Source organism: Sminthopsis crassicaudata, chromosome 2 (genome assembly GCF_048593235.1).
Source record: "Sminthopsis crassicaudata isolate SCR6 chromosome 2, ASM4859323v1, whole genome shotgun sequence".
Lineage (NCBI taxonomy): Eukaryota > Metazoa > Chordata > Mammalia > Dasyuromorphia > Dasyuridae > Sminthopsis > Sminthopsis crassicaudata.
Genome location: NC_133618.1, coordinates 19,587,424 through 19,602,711, shown reverse-complemented (window position 1 = coordinate 19,602,711; position 15,288 = coordinate 19,587,424). Strand labels below are relative to the sequence as shown.

General features: G+C 54.5%; 1 protein-coding gene and 1 long non-coding RNA gene across 3 annotated transcripts in view; one reads left to right on the top strand and one right to left on the bottom strand.

Moving 5' to 3' along the window:
* SLC4A5 (solute carrier family 4 member 5) overlaps positions 1–14,913 on the top strand; it is a 111,785-nt gene extending 96,872 nt beyond the window's left edge. Inside the window, exons 17-27 of the mRNA XM_074285473.1 lie at positions 762–962; positions 2,043–2,156; positions 2,255–2,416; positions 2,583–2,761; positions 5,078–5,150; positions 5,509–5,577; positions 5,992–6,165; positions 7,755–7,919; positions 8,777–8,861; positions 10,816–10,883; positions 12,969–14,913. Of these exons, the coding sequence (XP_074141574.1) occupies positions 762–962; positions 2,043–2,156; positions 2,255–2,416; positions 2,583–2,761; positions 5,078–5,150; positions 5,509–5,577; positions 5,992–6,165; positions 7,755–7,919; positions 8,777–8,861; positions 10,816–10,850 (1,257 nt within the window). The 3' untranslated portion in view covers positions 10,851–10,883; positions 12,969–14,913. The remainder of the gene's footprint in view (positions 1–761; positions 963–2,042; positions 2,157–2,254; positions 2,417–2,582; positions 2,762–5,077; positions 5,151–5,508; positions 5,578–5,991; positions 6,166–7,754; positions 7,920–8,776; positions 8,862–10,815; positions 10,884–12,968) is intronic.
* Positions 1,045–12,106, bottom strand: LOC141553985 (uncharacterized). 2 transcript variants are annotated; one of them, XR_012485749.1, is made up of 3 exons: positions 8,892–12,106; positions 3,046–3,691; positions 1,045–2,750 (listed from the first exon to the last, which is right to left on the bottom strand). It is a non-coding gene; the product is annotated as an uncharacterized LOC141553985 (long non-coding RNA). The 2 variants fall into 2 exon arrangements; XR_012485748.1 differs by lacking the exon at positions 8,892–12,106 and adding an exon at positions 8,751–8,861.
* Positions 14,914–15,288: the final 375 nt, after the last annotated feature.

Below are 15,288 nucleotides of genomic sequence, written 5' to 3'. Positions count from 1 at the left end.
AAGCTTTACAAGTTCTAGACCAGACAAGAACCTCTTCTAACAAGGATCTGCAGAAGAAACTGGCCAATCAACAAACATCCATTAAAGGCTTTCTGAGAACCCTGGGGATGGTTAGTTAGAAGGAGAAGGCAAGAGGAAAGCCAGATGTGAAAGATGTCTTCCCAAGGAAGAGGGATTGAGACAGCACCTGTCACGCAGCAGAATAAATGCTTGCGACTCATTAATTCATGAAGCCCAGAGGATATAATCTGGGAAATGGGTAGAAGTTTCTATTTAGGTTAGATTTAGGTTAGGTCTCACATTAGAGCTGTCCAAGAGTGAATGGGCTGCCTACCTCAGGAGGGAAGGGAAGGTGGATCTCCATTTGACTGGCAAGCTTCAATAGAAGCTTGAGGACCACGGACAGGGAAGTATTAGAGCAGAACCTTGATGTGTATATGGCGGATGGATGGCCCTGAATCCCTGCCCTTCCTTCCACCTCAAAGATTTATTGAGTTGGAGCCACTGAAAGATTTGGGGTAAGGTAGTGACGTGGTTAAACTTGAACCTCACAAAGCTGGCTTGAGTTGCTAAGTGATGCTGGAGAAGGATTGTACAGAAATGGGGATGGACTGGATGCTGTTCCTTCAGAACCTGCCAGGATGGCTCTTACCCACGAGAAAGAGTTCCTCCTGGGCATCCAGGGTGAGCCATGTGGGCTATAGGTAAGGGTTTGTGGGACAGGATAGGTCTGATTCCTTCTTCTGTGCTTGGACCCCAAGGACAATCCCCTTAACCTGACAGCTCTGGACTGGTCGCAGCTGAGCAAGAAGGAGTGCCTGCGGTATGGAGGGAGCCTGCTGGGGAACTCCTGTCAGTTTGTCCCGGATTTAGCCCTCATGTCCTTCATCCTTTTTTTTGGGACATACTCCATGACCTTGACCCTGAAGAAGTTCAAGTTCAGCCGCTATTTCCCTACCACGGTAAGAAACCTCCTGGAGTCCTCACCCTTTAGATTCCATCATGGAGACTTAAGCTGATAGTCTGTAAGTGAATCTCAATGGCCTTGGTGAAAAGAACTTTATTTAGAGATGGGAAACCCAGGACAAAAGTACCACTGATTCATCATTAGGTTTTTGACCGTGGTGGGCAAGATGAGTCAAAAAGGCAAAATCCAGAAGAGTTTTTCAAAGATCATGAGGCAGGCGATTGATCATCCCCCTGACCTCTGCCCTGATGGTCAGCTCCCTTCCGAAGTAGCACAGTCAGCTCCAAGAATACCTCCGCCAGTGACAACATAGGAAAAAAGCTAAGCAAATTAAATTTAATCCAATAAATGTAAAGCACCCTTGGGCTTCAAAAATCAACTTTACAAATAGGAGATGGGGAAGATAGGCCAGCGTGTGAAGGAAAAGCAGACGTGCTCTCAGAGCCAGAAGAATGGGGGGATCGCAGATTCAGACCGAGGCTCGAGTCCCCAAAGTTTGGTCCCCAGACACCAGTTGGTTACCTCGTGGGGCTCAAAACTGACTGGGAAGGCTGGAGGAAGGCAGTGGGATTGTTCCTGAAAATTCTTTGTTCTCTTAGGCTGCTCAAACATTTTTTCCTACCGTCTTATTTACATTAAGTTTCTTAGGAAAACTTTCTTTCATCCATAGTTAAGTCACTTGCCACATAGATAATCTTCAGGTCAGAGCAATTGGAGGCACACAGACTTTGTTTTAGATAAAAGATTGCAGATTTAAAGCAGAGAGGCACCGAGTCCAACCTTCACTCCACCGGCTCACAGACCTAGACCTCATGGTCACTTACTCCAAACCCGCCAATTTTACAGATGAGGAAACTGAGGCCGGATCTGCCCAATGTTGCTCAGGCAAATGATCAAGGATTTGTCTAGGCCTTCCCCAGGGCCAGGCCATTTTCCTCTTGATCTCACTTGTTAGGAGAGGGCTCAGGGGTGGGAAAGGCTGCTCTGACCAGAAATCCCCGAGTCCTTCTGTCCAGGTCTTGACTCTCCACCCCCTCTATGTTCTTCCCATTCCCGCCATGCCTTCTCTCCTCAGCTGCGGAAGCTCATCAGCGACTTCTCCATCTTCATGTCCATTCTGGCCTTTGTGGCTCTGGACAGCTTCTTTGGACTCAACACTCCAAAGCTTCAGGTGCCGACCGCTTTTAAGGTAATGTCTCTGAAGGTGAAGGGAGGAGGGGGAGGAAAGGTGGGGTCTGGGGGTGCTGGCGTGGGGACCAGTAACTTTCTGCTCCTTCCCCCCTGCAGCCCACGCGGGTGGATCGAGGCTGGTTCATCTTCCCCTTCGGGAAGAACCCCTGGTGGATTTACCCCGCCAGCGCCCTCCCTGCCCTGCTGGTGACCATCCTGATCTTCATGGACCAGCAGATCACAGCGGTCATCGTGAACCGCAAGGAGAACAAATTGAGGGTAGGGTTGTAGTGGGAGGCCGAGGGTATGGGAGGAGACAGATGCTGGATGGGTCAAGGAAAGCAGAGAAGCTCGGGTCTTCCTGAGCTGTCCCTCCACTCTACTACTGGGTCATGGCCCCCAGGCTGGGTGGTCCCTGCTGATGGAATCCCTTCTCCATCTCCAGAAGGCTGCGGGCTACCACCTGGACCTGTTGTGGGTGGGCATCCTCATGGGCGTGTGCTCCTTCATGGGCCTGCCCTGGTACGTGGCCGCCACCGTCATTTCCATAGCCCACATCGACAGCCTCAAGATGGAGACGGAGACCAGCGCCCCAGGGGAGCAGCCGCAGTTCCTGGGGGTGAGGTAGGAGAAGCTCTTTTTTCCCCCCGCTTTTTCATTCTTTTTTTAAATAGCTTTTTTTTACATGGGTAATTTTTCATCACTGACCCTCGAAAAACCTTCTGTTCCAACTTTTCCCCTCCTTCCCCTCGCCTACTCCCCCCATACATGTTAAATATATTAAATATAATATTAAAATTATTAAATAAATATTCAAATATATGTTAAATCCAATATACGTATACATATTTATACAGTTATCTTGTGGCACAAGAAAAACTGGATTTAGAAAAAAGGTAAAAAATAACCTGAGAAGGAAAATAAAAATGCAACAGAAAGGATGCAAATGCTAGGTTGTGGTCCACACTCGTTTCCCAGAGTTCTTTGGCTGGGTGCAGCTGGTTCAGTTCATGATTGCTCTATTGGAGCTGATTAGGTTCATCTCATTGTTGAAGAGCCATGTCCATCAGAACACATCCTCATACAGTATCATTGTTGAAGTGTGTAATGATCTCCTGGTCCTGCTCATTTCACTCAGCATCAGTTCATGTAAGAAGAAAAAAGCTCTCTCAAACCACCCTCCGGACAAGCTGACCTCTGCCTTTCCAGCCTCCACACATGGACCACCTTGTTTCCCTTCTCCCTCTCCCCACACACACCCAAGATCTTCCCCCGACAGCTCAGAGCAGCACATCATCCGTGGCTCCCGTCTCCCATCTCTGAGGAGCTTTCTGGGAATGTTTTCTTTCCTCTGAAATCACAAAGATTCTCTCTGCCCCACGTCACAGAGCACTCGGCACTGTGACCTCCTCGTTAAGCTACCTGTCTCCCCATCAACTGACAAGCACTTAGGAAGCACCTACTATGTGTCAGGCTCCAGGGGTACCACGGTCCTAATGACAATCCCTTGCCTGGAGGAGTGCAAAATCCTTTGACCATTGACCAAAACCACATCTGCTGATAAAATACCCAGACATGAGGTGATTAGCAGGGCCATGAGAGTGCTCCCCAAACGGTCCAGTGAGTCTGCCCATTTATTTATCTGTTTGTTTGTTTTTGCTGGGGCATTAAGGATTAAGTGACTTGCCCAGGGTCTCACAGCCAGGAAGTATTACGTGCCTGAGGTCAGATTTGAGCTCAAGTCCTCCAGACTTCAGGGCTCGTGCACTATCCATTGCACCACCCAGCTGCCCCAAGTCTGCCCATGTAGGCCTTACTCAGGTTAGTCCAATACAATGAATGTTGCCCGAGCCAAACGAGTCTGCCCTCTCCAAGCGGCCACGCTGGTAGGGAATGAGACACCCAAGCAGGTCACCCTAAAGCACGGCACCCCATAAAGCGCCCCAGCGCTAAGTGGAGAGTTACGGGCCCAGTCCCGGAGCTCAGAGCTCCCTGAGGAAGTTTCCCTTCATTCCCACGGGACCGTCACCGCTTGTTAAGCACGGCCCGTGTGCCAGGCGCTCCCCCGAGGGGCTCCTTCTCATCCGGGCTCCAAGAGGGCCCAGGTCTCAAAGGCTGCCCCGGCCGAGGGCATCCAGGCAGGACCTCAGGCTCAGGGCTGGAGGGAGCAGGGAGCAGCCTCAGGCGGAATCCTCCAACCAAAGCCGGAGAGGGGCCTTTGCTGTGGAAGTGAGGCAGTAGCACCCACAGGCTCACAGGCCCCTAATGCCCCTTTGGGATCTTCCTGCTCCCAGCGTCCCCTTCCTGACAAGACCCCAAAGGTTTAGAGTCGGGAGGCCTTTAGGGCCAGGGCATTGTCTCCAGGAGGCACGTGAAACGCAGGAGAGAGGAGCTCCTCTACCTCACTGGGACAGAGAGCAGCTGGAATCCCTCCGCGGGGTAGACGGGCAGATTCCCCCCGCAGGGAGGGCCGTGTGCACCCTGCGCAAGGCCTCCGCGCTTAGTGTGACCGCGGCCTGCTGTATTTGGAGACTCCCCTGCTCCGCCGCAGGATCACGTGTTATTTTGGCTGAATTGACCCGAATCCCCTTTTGTTCCAGCCTCCACCTTCCAACCCCTAATTTGAGGCGTCTACCTTAGATAAGGTGGACGGCTCAGTGGTCAGTGCGGGGAAACACTGGCTGCCGGAGGGCGCCCCACTGAGAGGAACATGGGGGAGGGAGCACACCTGGGCGCTGAGAAGGCTGGAGAGGCAGGCCCAGGCGCCCAAGGAAGCAGGCCAGCCAAGCAACAAGCATCTATTAATTTCCTACTGTGTGCCAAGTGCCCAGGTTACAAAAAAAGGCAAAAACAGCCTCGGGTGCGAGTCTCACATGCTCATGGAGGGGCCGAGCGGGCCTCCCCCCGCCCTTGACCCTGCCCATCTTTCTTCCTTGCCAGGGAGCAGCGAGTGACAGGGATCATCGTGTTCATCCTGACGGGGATCTCGGTGTTCCTGGCTCCCATCCTGAAGGTGAGGGGGCAGCCAGGGAAGGCCTTCCCCGGGACCCCACAAAGCTTCGGGCACCCCCCAGCAGCGGGAGCAGCGCCGAGCTGCCGCGGGTCCCGGGGGCTTTGCCAGGCAGTTTACACTTGGTCCTACGGGATGAGAAAGTGGGGGGGGGGGGTCCTGCTTTTTCAGGCCAATAGAGCAGACTCCAGGAGGGGGCTGTGCCCCCCCCCCCCGCCCCGCAGGGACATCAATCCCCGGGGAGGGAGGGGCTCCCCACAAGGCGATGGCAGACAGGATTCCTCCTCGGAGGGGCTCCGAGGTGCCGTGAGGGGGCGGAGCCAGGGAGCCCCCCAGCTGTCCTTCCCTGCTCTCTCCTCAGTACATCCCAATGCCGGTGCTCTACGGGGTCTTTCTCTACATGGGTGTGGCCTCTCTGAACGGCATCCAGGTAAGGCTCCCTGCCCGAACCCAGAATGCCCCGCGGCGGCCCTGTCACTGCCCCGGGCGCCCCCTCCCCCCAACTCCCCCCACTCCCCCACCCCCCGCCGTCCTGAGCAGCCCGCCTCGGGGGCTTCTGGGAGCGGCTCCGAAAGCTGCCCTGAGCACGGCTGAGCTCCGGGCTTTTCATCGGGGGGCGCTTCCTCCGCCTGGACGGGCGGCCCCGGGCCAGCGCTGCCCGTGGTGGGGGCCGCGGCTCAGCGGTCAGCGCGGGTCTCAGGGCGTGCGGCCGGCGGGGCGGGGGCGTTCCCAAGGCCCCCCTCACGGGGCTGCCCCCCCGCCCGTGCCCGCCGGCCCGCAGGGCGCTCCGAGGGGCGCAGCCCCGGGTCCGGCCCGAGCCGCTGAGCCCGCGCTCTCTCGCCAGTTCTGGGAGCGCTGCAAGCTCTTCCTGATGCCCGCCAAGCACCAGCCCGACTACGTGTTCCTGCGCCACGTGCCCCTGCGCCGCATCCACCTCTTCACCCTGGTGCAGATCCTCTGCCTGGCCGTCCTCTGGATCCTCAAGTCCACCGTGGCCGCCATCATCTTCCCCGTGATGGTGAGGACCGCCGGCCCGCCGCCGGGAGGAGGCCGGAAACATTCAGGGGGCGCCTACTGTATGCCCGGAGGAGGCCGGGAAACATTCAGTGGGCGCCTACTGTATGCCCGGAGGAAGCTGGGAACATTCAGTGGGCGCCTACTGTATGCCCGGAGGAAGCCGGGAACATTCAGGGGGCGCCTACTGTATGCCCGGAGGAGGCCGGGAAACATTCAGTGGGCGCCTACTGTATGCCCGGAGGAAGCTGGGAACATTCAGGGGGCGCCTACTGTATGCCCGGAGGAAGCTGGGAACATTCAGTGGGCGCCTACTGTATGCCCGGAGGAGGCTGGGAACATTCAGTGGGCGCCTACTGTATGCCCGGAAGAAGCCGGGAACATTCAGTGGGCGCCTACTGTATGCCCAGAGGAGGCCGGGAACATTCAAGTGGGCGCCTACTGTATGCCCGGAGGAGGCCGGGAAACATTCAGTGGGCGCCTACTGTATGCCCGAAGGAAGCTGGGAACATTCAGTGGGTGCCTACTGTATGCCCAGAGGAGGCTGGGAACATTCAAGTGGGCACCTACTGTATGCCCGGAAGAAGCCGGGAACATTCAGTGGGCGCCTACTGTATGCCCAGAGGAAGCTGGGAACATTCAGTGGGCGCCTACTGTATGCCGGGAGCTAGGCTAAGCACGGGGCGTACAAAGACAGGCAAAAAATGGTCTATTCTACAGGGCTGGCGTTGGGCAGAGACTCCTCGGGAGAGCCCCGGGACAGCTGGGAAAGAATGTGGGCCCAGGGAGAGCAGACAGAGGGCTTCCCCAAGGGAAGGGGAGGAGGACGAGGGAGGAGGGAGGAATGTAGGGTGAGGGAGGGGATTGAGAGGGGAGAGAGGATGAGGAGCAAGGGGAGGAGGGAAGGGTAAGGATTGAGGAGAGAGGGTGGGAGAGGAGGCAGGGGAAAAGAGGGAGGGATGAGGAGCAAACAGAGGGGGAGGGAAGAGGAGCAAACTGAGGGGGAGGCAGAGGAGAGAAAGAAGGGGAGGGAGGGGAGGAGGCGGAGCTAAGAGGGAAAGGATGGTGCCCTCAGGCTTGGCTGGGGTGCTCCAGAGAGGGGAAAGAAGCCTGGAAAGGCGGGGCGGGGCCAGGCCTACGGAGAGGGACCCAGAGGCCCGCTAGAGGTCAGCAGAGGCAGGCGCTGCGGGCGGAGCTCACAGGTCCGGCTGCTTCCTCCCAGCACCCCTTGACAAACACCCATTTTACATTCAAGGAAAACTGAGCCTGAGAAGCCCAAGACAGCAGGGATAGGAAGTGTCAAAGGGGATCTAGAACCAGGACCAGGATCGTAGATCTAGAACCTTGCAAGTCCTCCCTCTAATTCAGACCCCTCATTTGGGAGGAGGGGGCACTTTCCATCTCTTCTTCCTCTTTTCTTCCTCCTCCTTCTGTCTTTCTCCTCTTTTCCTCCTTTTCTTCCATCTTCTTTTCTTCCTCCTCCTCCTCTTTCCTTCCTCCCCTTCCTCTTTTTCTGCTCCTCCTTTTCCCCCCCTGGTCTTCCCCCATCCCCTCCCAGAGCACCAACCGCTCTCCCTGCCGTCCCCGCCGCAGATCTTGGGCCTGATCATTGTGCGGAAGCTGCTGGACCTGGTCTTCTCCCAGCACGACCTGGCCTGGATCGACAACCTCATCCCCGAGAAGGAGAAGAAGAAGGAGGATGACAAGAAGAAGAGGAAGGGGGCCCTGAACGGCAGCGGTGGCAGCAGCAGTGAGGAGGTGGGGGGGCCCGGGGAGGCTGAGGGGCCAGGAGCCGGGGAGGGAGACCCATCAGCCCCCTGGGTTAAGCCTCTGGCCAGGACGTGGCCCAGACAGAGGGACCCCCCCAAGGAACCTGGCCGGGTCACGCCCCCCCCAGCTAAGAGACCCCATATCATCCACCCCATAAAGGACCAGCAGCAGGGCCAGCCTGCTTTGTACCCAGACCGTCGGGCAGCCAGAAGCAAAGCAGAAGACAAGGAGGTGTCCCCGGTCAGCCAGTCAATAAACATTTATTAACCGCCTACTATATCCCAGACACTGTGCCAGGGACTCCCCAAACAGGCAGACGGGCTCCCAGGAAGCCCAGGGTGGTGGAGGGGCACAAAAGCATTTTACAATGTGACTCCAGCCTTCTGGAAGGTGTGACATGTTCAGTGTGGGCGCTGCCTCTCCCCAGTGCAGATTGCCACCCCTTATTGCCCTAACCCGCCATCTTCCCCACCGCTGCGGCTGAAATCGGTGGTTCCCTGGGGCCAAGGCCTTTGGCTCTGAGGCAGGCCATCTTCCATGGCCCTCCCCAGACCAGACTCCCCAGCATGGGAGACCCTGTGGCCTCCCCTCATGGCATCATGAGGTACCACAGATGTCCACTGGAAAGACCCCCCCCGAAACTGCCAGGGATGAGGATGATAGTCACAAGAGGCCCTACCCTCCCAGGACAGGGGGACGTGTTCCCCAGCCTCCCAGGGGCTCCACACCCAGTGTTCCCTTGGGTGGGGAAGTTTCTGACCCTCCTTTGTGCATTCCCCACCTGATTTTGCCAAGCACCCCCCTGCTCCCATCACTTACCGGCTTTTCCTGATGTTTCTTCCCAGCCCCAGTTCCCTCCTCCCTCCATTATAAAGATCCCCATGGAACCCGTCCAGTCAGATCCCCAAAACGGTGTCCATTGCATTGCCAGTAAGTAAATCACTCCCTGCTTGCTCTGACCTCCTGCCTTCTCCCCTCTCCAGCCTTGGGGATCCGCCTTTAGAATCCATCGCAGTCAGAGCAGGTTTGGGGCAGCAGAGTCAAGAACGTTAGCAGGAACTTAGCTCAGACTCAGTGACCAGGCTGGAACTGGGCAAAGGCGAGGATGATTCCCACCGAGTCACAGGGTTCTCTGAAACAGTGCTTAAAGGTGGAAGAGCTCGTCCCAAAGGCCTCGCCTTGGTGCCTGCCAACTGTAGAACTAGTCTGATAAAGGGACTTTGATACGATTGGCTTTCTTAGCCATCCTTTGTATTTTATTTCAGCTTCTTAGCGATCCCACGTATTTTATTTTGCTTTTTAAATGATCCTATATATTTTATTTTGGCTTTTTTATGATCTTACATATTTTATTTTGGCTTTTTTAGTGATCTCATGTATTTTATTTTGCTTTTTAAATGATCCTATGTACTTTATTTTGGCATTTTTTAGCGATCCCAAGTATTTTATTTTGCTTTTTTATGATCCTACATATTTTATTTTGGCATTTTTTAGCGATCCTATGTATTTTATTTTGCTTTTTTAATGATCCTACGTATTTTATTTTCGCATTTTTTAGCGATCCTATGTATTTTATTTTGGTATTTTTTTAGTGATCCTATGTATTTTATTTTGCTTTTTTAATGATCCTACGTATTTTATTTTCACATTTTTTAGCGATCCTACGTATTTTATTTTGTCTTTCTTAGCCATCCACATATTTTATTTCAGCTTCTTAGCGATCCTACGTATTTTACTTCGGCTTCATAGTGATCCTACATATTTTATTTTGGCTTTTTTAACTATCCTGTTTTTTATTTTGGCTTCTTAGCAATTCTGTGTATTTTATTTCTGCTTTCTTAGCTATACTGTGTATTTTATTTTGGCTTTTTTAGCAAGCCCATGTATTTTATGTCTCCCTGAGAAGGGAGAGGTCCTTAGGCTTTTCCAGAAGTCCGTCAGCGAGGTCTGGGGCACACAAAAGTTGAAGAAGCCTCACTCTAATCAAACTCCTTCTCTTTAAAGAGGTAACTGGGGGTCAAGGAGGACCAGTGTCTTGCCCAGGTCCTACAAGAACTAAGAGGCAGAGGCAGTTTCCAAACTTGGAGTTTGTCCTTTGTCATTTTCCACTTCCCAGCAGTTTTTCCACTTTCAGTCACCTCTGATGTTGCCCGAGGCAGCATGGCAGTGGGTGAAGAGCTGAGTTCAAGTCTCACCTCTGATACCTCCTGGCTATGGGACCCTCGGTGCTAAAGGCGGCTCCCAAAGTTTGGCTTGCAGAGAACATGCTGTCCTGCACTGGTGGAGGGAATTGCTCATCTGGGAGTCCTGGGATCCCAGATCCAGATTCCTAGGATAGCACAGACCCTTGGGCCAGTCCCAGCCACATGAGAAGTCTGCAAATGGCCAGGTGGATCCTTCCCAACTGCTTAGAGTTTTGTAGAAATGGCTTTGAAAGTTTGTCAGAAGAAAATCTCAGTAAACTACTGGCTGGGCTACATGCTGAGGATACAAAGAAAGGCAAAAGCCAGTCCTGCCCTGGGGAGCCTCCAGTGGAAAAGGCCTAAGGGTCCCCAAGGTCCCATACGGGGGCTTTGGGCTTATGAGGACTGTCCTCGGTGGTCCCATAAAATGCTTAGGACACTGTTTGGACCTCCCAAGCCTACAGCAGCCAGTGTTGCCATGATGGTGGACTTCAGGGAGCTCCCGGGTCCTCCCACTTCATCTCTCTGGCCCTGTCCTGGGTTCCTTCACTTGGAGCAATTCTCTGCCAGCAGGCTCAGCTTTCCCTCCGCCATCTTTCTTTTTCATGAGATTTCCAGTCCTGAAGGCTGGAAAGAAGGGGCTGGGCCCACTGGGAGGGCGGAAGGAACACTTTGCTCCATTTTTCTTCTTTCCCCATCAGGAAAAAGAGCTTCCAGCTGGAGTCATTCCCTCTGACTCCTTCCTCAGTGATTCCGACGCAGATCGAAGGTAAGTGTCTGTCCCTCCGGGGGTCATCACTGGGCCAAGGGATGGACCTTGGGGCAGGCCTCGGAGGCTCCTCCTTCCCAGGATGGGGGCCTCATAAGACAATGAAACTCGGCTCTCTGCGGGAGAATGAGGGCCAAAGCAGGGAGCCGGTGAGAAAGAGGAGCCCTCCCCCCTCTACTTAGGGAGAAAGGGATTGGGGCAGGGCAAGTTCCAAGGAGCCTGAGGTCTTTTAAAAAAACCCTTGGGTGAGACACATTGCAGGCCTGAAATCTGTCCCTGGAGGGCCCTGACCCTGGTCCACAAGCCCTCCTGGTCCTGCCAGGGAGAAGGGCTGCCGCGTGGCTCTGGGGATGAGCGGCCCCAAAGGTAATGAATACTTCTGGGTGGGGAGGCTCTCTCAGTGTTGGAGGGCTGGCTATCTGCAGGAGGGAAGGGAAGACACTCCAGGGATTGCCGAAAACCTGGAAGAGAGACCTGAGCCAAGAAGGAGGTGACCTAGGGGACCGGGCAACTTCCCCATTGCCCCCGGGGGAGGAGAGGGACAAACAGCACTGCCGAAAGGCACTGGGGAGGAGCACAAGTCAGGACTCCGAGGGCCACATGAGCCAGCTAAGGATAATCAATGGAAGCATTAGGGAGAAGGAAAGAAGGGAAGGCCCAGCCCCGAGGAGAGCTCAGCGATGAGGAGGTGTAGGTACTGGGGTCCTTTCAAATGGCGACTGTGCGCCCTGTGGGAGTCACTAGGGATACCAAGGCAAATTTAAGAACCAATCCCTGCCCTGGAAGAGCTCATGTGCTCCTCAGGGGAAAACTGGATAAAACAGAGGAAGATGATTAAGGGGCCCTCAGCTGGGGCAGCCCCTCATCGTCGTCCTCCTCTGACCATCCACCGCACAACTGGCCCGGCTGACTCTCCCACTCCCCTCAGTCGTTCGCCCGGCTGCCTTCTGCCTCACCTTCTGCTCCCTCTCCCTGTCCTCTACTTCAGAAGGGACAAGGTCTCACCAGGGTCAGACCCTCGGAGTCCCGCTCGGGGCTTCTCCCCGTGACTCTCCAGGCTGCTGGAGTCTCCCCCGGCCAAATCTCTAGAAAGAACCCGCTACAACCTGGCCTCCATTATCTCTCTGCCCACCCATTTCTCAGACTTCAGACTGAAAAGCACCCTTGAAGCTGCCAGTTTTCTCCAAAATTGAATGTTCTTTTCCTTAGGGCAACTCTGTGAAGTATCATCCCTATTTTACAGACGGGGAAACTGAGGCAGACACCGGCTGGGTGACTTGTTTGAGGCCTCGGAGCCGGCAGAGCTTTAGGGCAGAATCTTAGGGGAGGACAAGAAGAAGTCCGGCTCCTAGAATTAGGGAGTGAGGCCCCCTCCCAGCCCCCTTAATGTGTCTAGGGCCGGGGACATACCTCTAGGAGGGCCAGGTCCGGTGACTGGTCACACATGGGATTCTGGAGCTGAGAAATCAGGGAGGCCGCAGACGAGGGAGTGCTGGGGTGAGATTTGTCCTTTTTGACCCCGAAGGGCCAGACAAAGGCACAGGATTCCCTAATGGAGAGGATGGGGAGGGCGTGGGGGCAGGGGGACGTCCAAGTCCCAGCCCTAAATGCAGCTGGAGGCTGAAAGAATTTAGACAGGATCCATTGGTACATTGGTATGGCTGGTACTGAAGATCTCCCACTGGTCACTGAATCTCGAGATGAGAACGGCCTCGGGGGCCTTCGAGCTGACTGGACCTGAGCCAACGTCCCCCCACGTTCAGAACCTCTCAGGTTCCCCAGCTTTGGAGATGAAGGCAATCTCATGAAACTACCTGACTCACCCTAAGTTAGCCAACACTCAAAGCTTAGTGACCACCCAACCAGATCCCTCATGGGTAGAATTCTGGGTAGTGCGGGGGGAGCAGGGGATGCCCAGGGTGTCTGTATGTAGAGCCAGAACTGCAGGAGAATTCAGGATTCAGGCAGGTTCATGGCTTGGCGAGTCTTCAGGAGGTGAGAGGGTCTGGGGCCCGGACAGAGCAGAGGGGCCTGTGGGACGGGCCGGCCTTCCTCCCCTACTGTGCGCTCTGCTTTCCCCCGCAGCATCACCTTACACTTGAAGATTTCCTGCCCGCCTTCACCTGCCTTCAACTACTCCCGGAGTCTAGGGTTTCCCATGCCACAAGTGAAGATTGAGATGGAGTCGGACTACGAGCACGAGCACGGAGACGGAGAGAAGCGTCCCAGGGACGGCAGCAACGAAACCACCCTGTAGCCTCTGGTCTTCTGCAGCCCCCACCTCCCCCTGGCAGCGAGGAGCAGGCCGGGGCCTGGCTGTCTCACCCACACACTCACACTCACACACTGATTCTCCTCTAGAAATAGATTATCCCCCTTTGACTCCCCCCAGCCCACCGTCCCCAAGTCCCACAGGAAAGACAAGCAACAGTGTAGTTCTTTATAACTTAGAAGGGATAGAACCTAGAATTGCAGACGCAGGGGATCGCCGTGGCCTCCTTGCTGCTGCTCGGCCTTGCTTGCTTGGGATCCCCTTCACTTGGTATTCCCTGCCTCGGTTTCCAAATTCCTGTCAGAAATCCAGACCTCCTCATCAGGGGGGTCCTAATGCATCCCCTCCTGGGGGACCGACTCCTGGATCTGGAGAGGTCGGAGCTGGGACCGAACCTGACAAAGCCAACCATGAGCTCTCCGGGAAGGGGGCAGAAACGTAGCCACAAAATCTCACAAGGGTCACATCTGCTAATCCCACAGGTAGCCTTCTCTCCCCCAAGATATGACACGGTAAATGGCCCATTCTTGTCCCGAACCCCCCGAGTCCCCAAGAATAAAGGCTCACTCCCTAACTTGCCCCGTCCATGACTGGCGATTCCCAGGCCCTTCGTGGCCATCAGAGCCGTGGCTTCCTGAGCACAATTATCCAGACAGACAAACAGGCGGCTCTGAAGGAAGCGGAAGGCCTTACTGTCTGGGCCAGCTTCCACCCCACCCAGCCCTGCTACTCAATAAAAAGGTCCCGGGCTCGGTGCATTTTTAAACCTAAAAGATACAGGCCTTGCTCTGGGAAGGACACAAACTGGTGGACAGAGAGAGTGCAAAAACCTCATCTTAATCCCAAGTAAAGGTCAAGAAAGGCGGCCCTGGGGGGGTGCCTCAGTTTCCCCATTCACGACACGGATCACTGGTTAGCTAATTGTGTGCCCCGGACCCATCCCAAGGGCCCACTGAGCAGTGACTGCCCCATGATGTGTGGGCCAGCCAGTGGAGACTAATCATACCTACAAGTATCCACTCGTAGGGAACCGTGAAAGCTGATAGTAGGAGCGCTCACACGCTGAAAGTCAGTCATCCCATTTGTGGACGGTCTAAACCCCAAGACCTTTCCTGCCCTAAGCAGAGGACAGAAAACGAGGGGTCCCCTTGGTCTTTAGGCTAGCACCGGCTGGCCAAGAAAGTGTTTGAACTCAGGTGCACAGACAAAGGATGGCCCAGAAACCCTGGCTGGAAAGATATAGAATGAGCTGGGGGGTACCCGATACCTGAACCCCTGAAAGTCCAAGCTTGTCTGTCCCTCCCCCTAACCCTAGATAAGGTCTGGGCAGGTGTTCAGGGCTCCCCGTGATCCAGCCCGGCAGCAATAATCACAGCTGGCCCTGATGTAGCAGCCAAAGGCTTTCCCGCGCTTCCCACCTGTCACCTCGGCCAGTGCTCTCAGCTTCGGGAGGCAGGTTCTGTCTACGAGCCCATTGCCCGGATGGAGAAGCTTCTGCTACGGCCAGAGGGGCCTTCCTGCTCAGAGGCCGCATTCGAAGCCATTTTCCTGACTCCAAGACCAACGCTGTTGACACCTTCATTCTGCCTCTCCTCTCACTTTTGGAGCTCCACGTGTTGTTGGTAAAACAGATACTTTGGAACGGACTGTTAATAGTGTTTTGTTTTGTTTTTTTAATTTCTGAGTTAAGAAAAACTGGCATTTATTAACTTGTAGTTTTAGAACTCACTATTTCAAATAAAAAAAACATCTTTTACATGAACAGTCACTACTGTGTGATTTAATTCCGGAGCCGCGTCTGCGCTTGGGCACATCGCAATCTGTCAGTTCACTGGCAAGTGGCTCACGTCGGTGACGTGCAAGCGGTTTTAGCTGCAGCCAGCTAGTCCGGTGTGTCGGTGTCACCGAGGAAGAAGCTTTTCGGCGGGCTTTATTGCTGAACTTGCAGTATTAAATGCCAGCAAGTAGAACTTTAGGAGCTACCCCCAGTCTACTCAGCAGACGGGCCGGAACTTGTGTCTTCTCACATATACATTACAAGCCTTGCCTCCCCCCGCAAAAAGAGGGCATTAGTATATCCCATATGTACTAATTATATATACTAACATAATATATATACTACTATACTATATA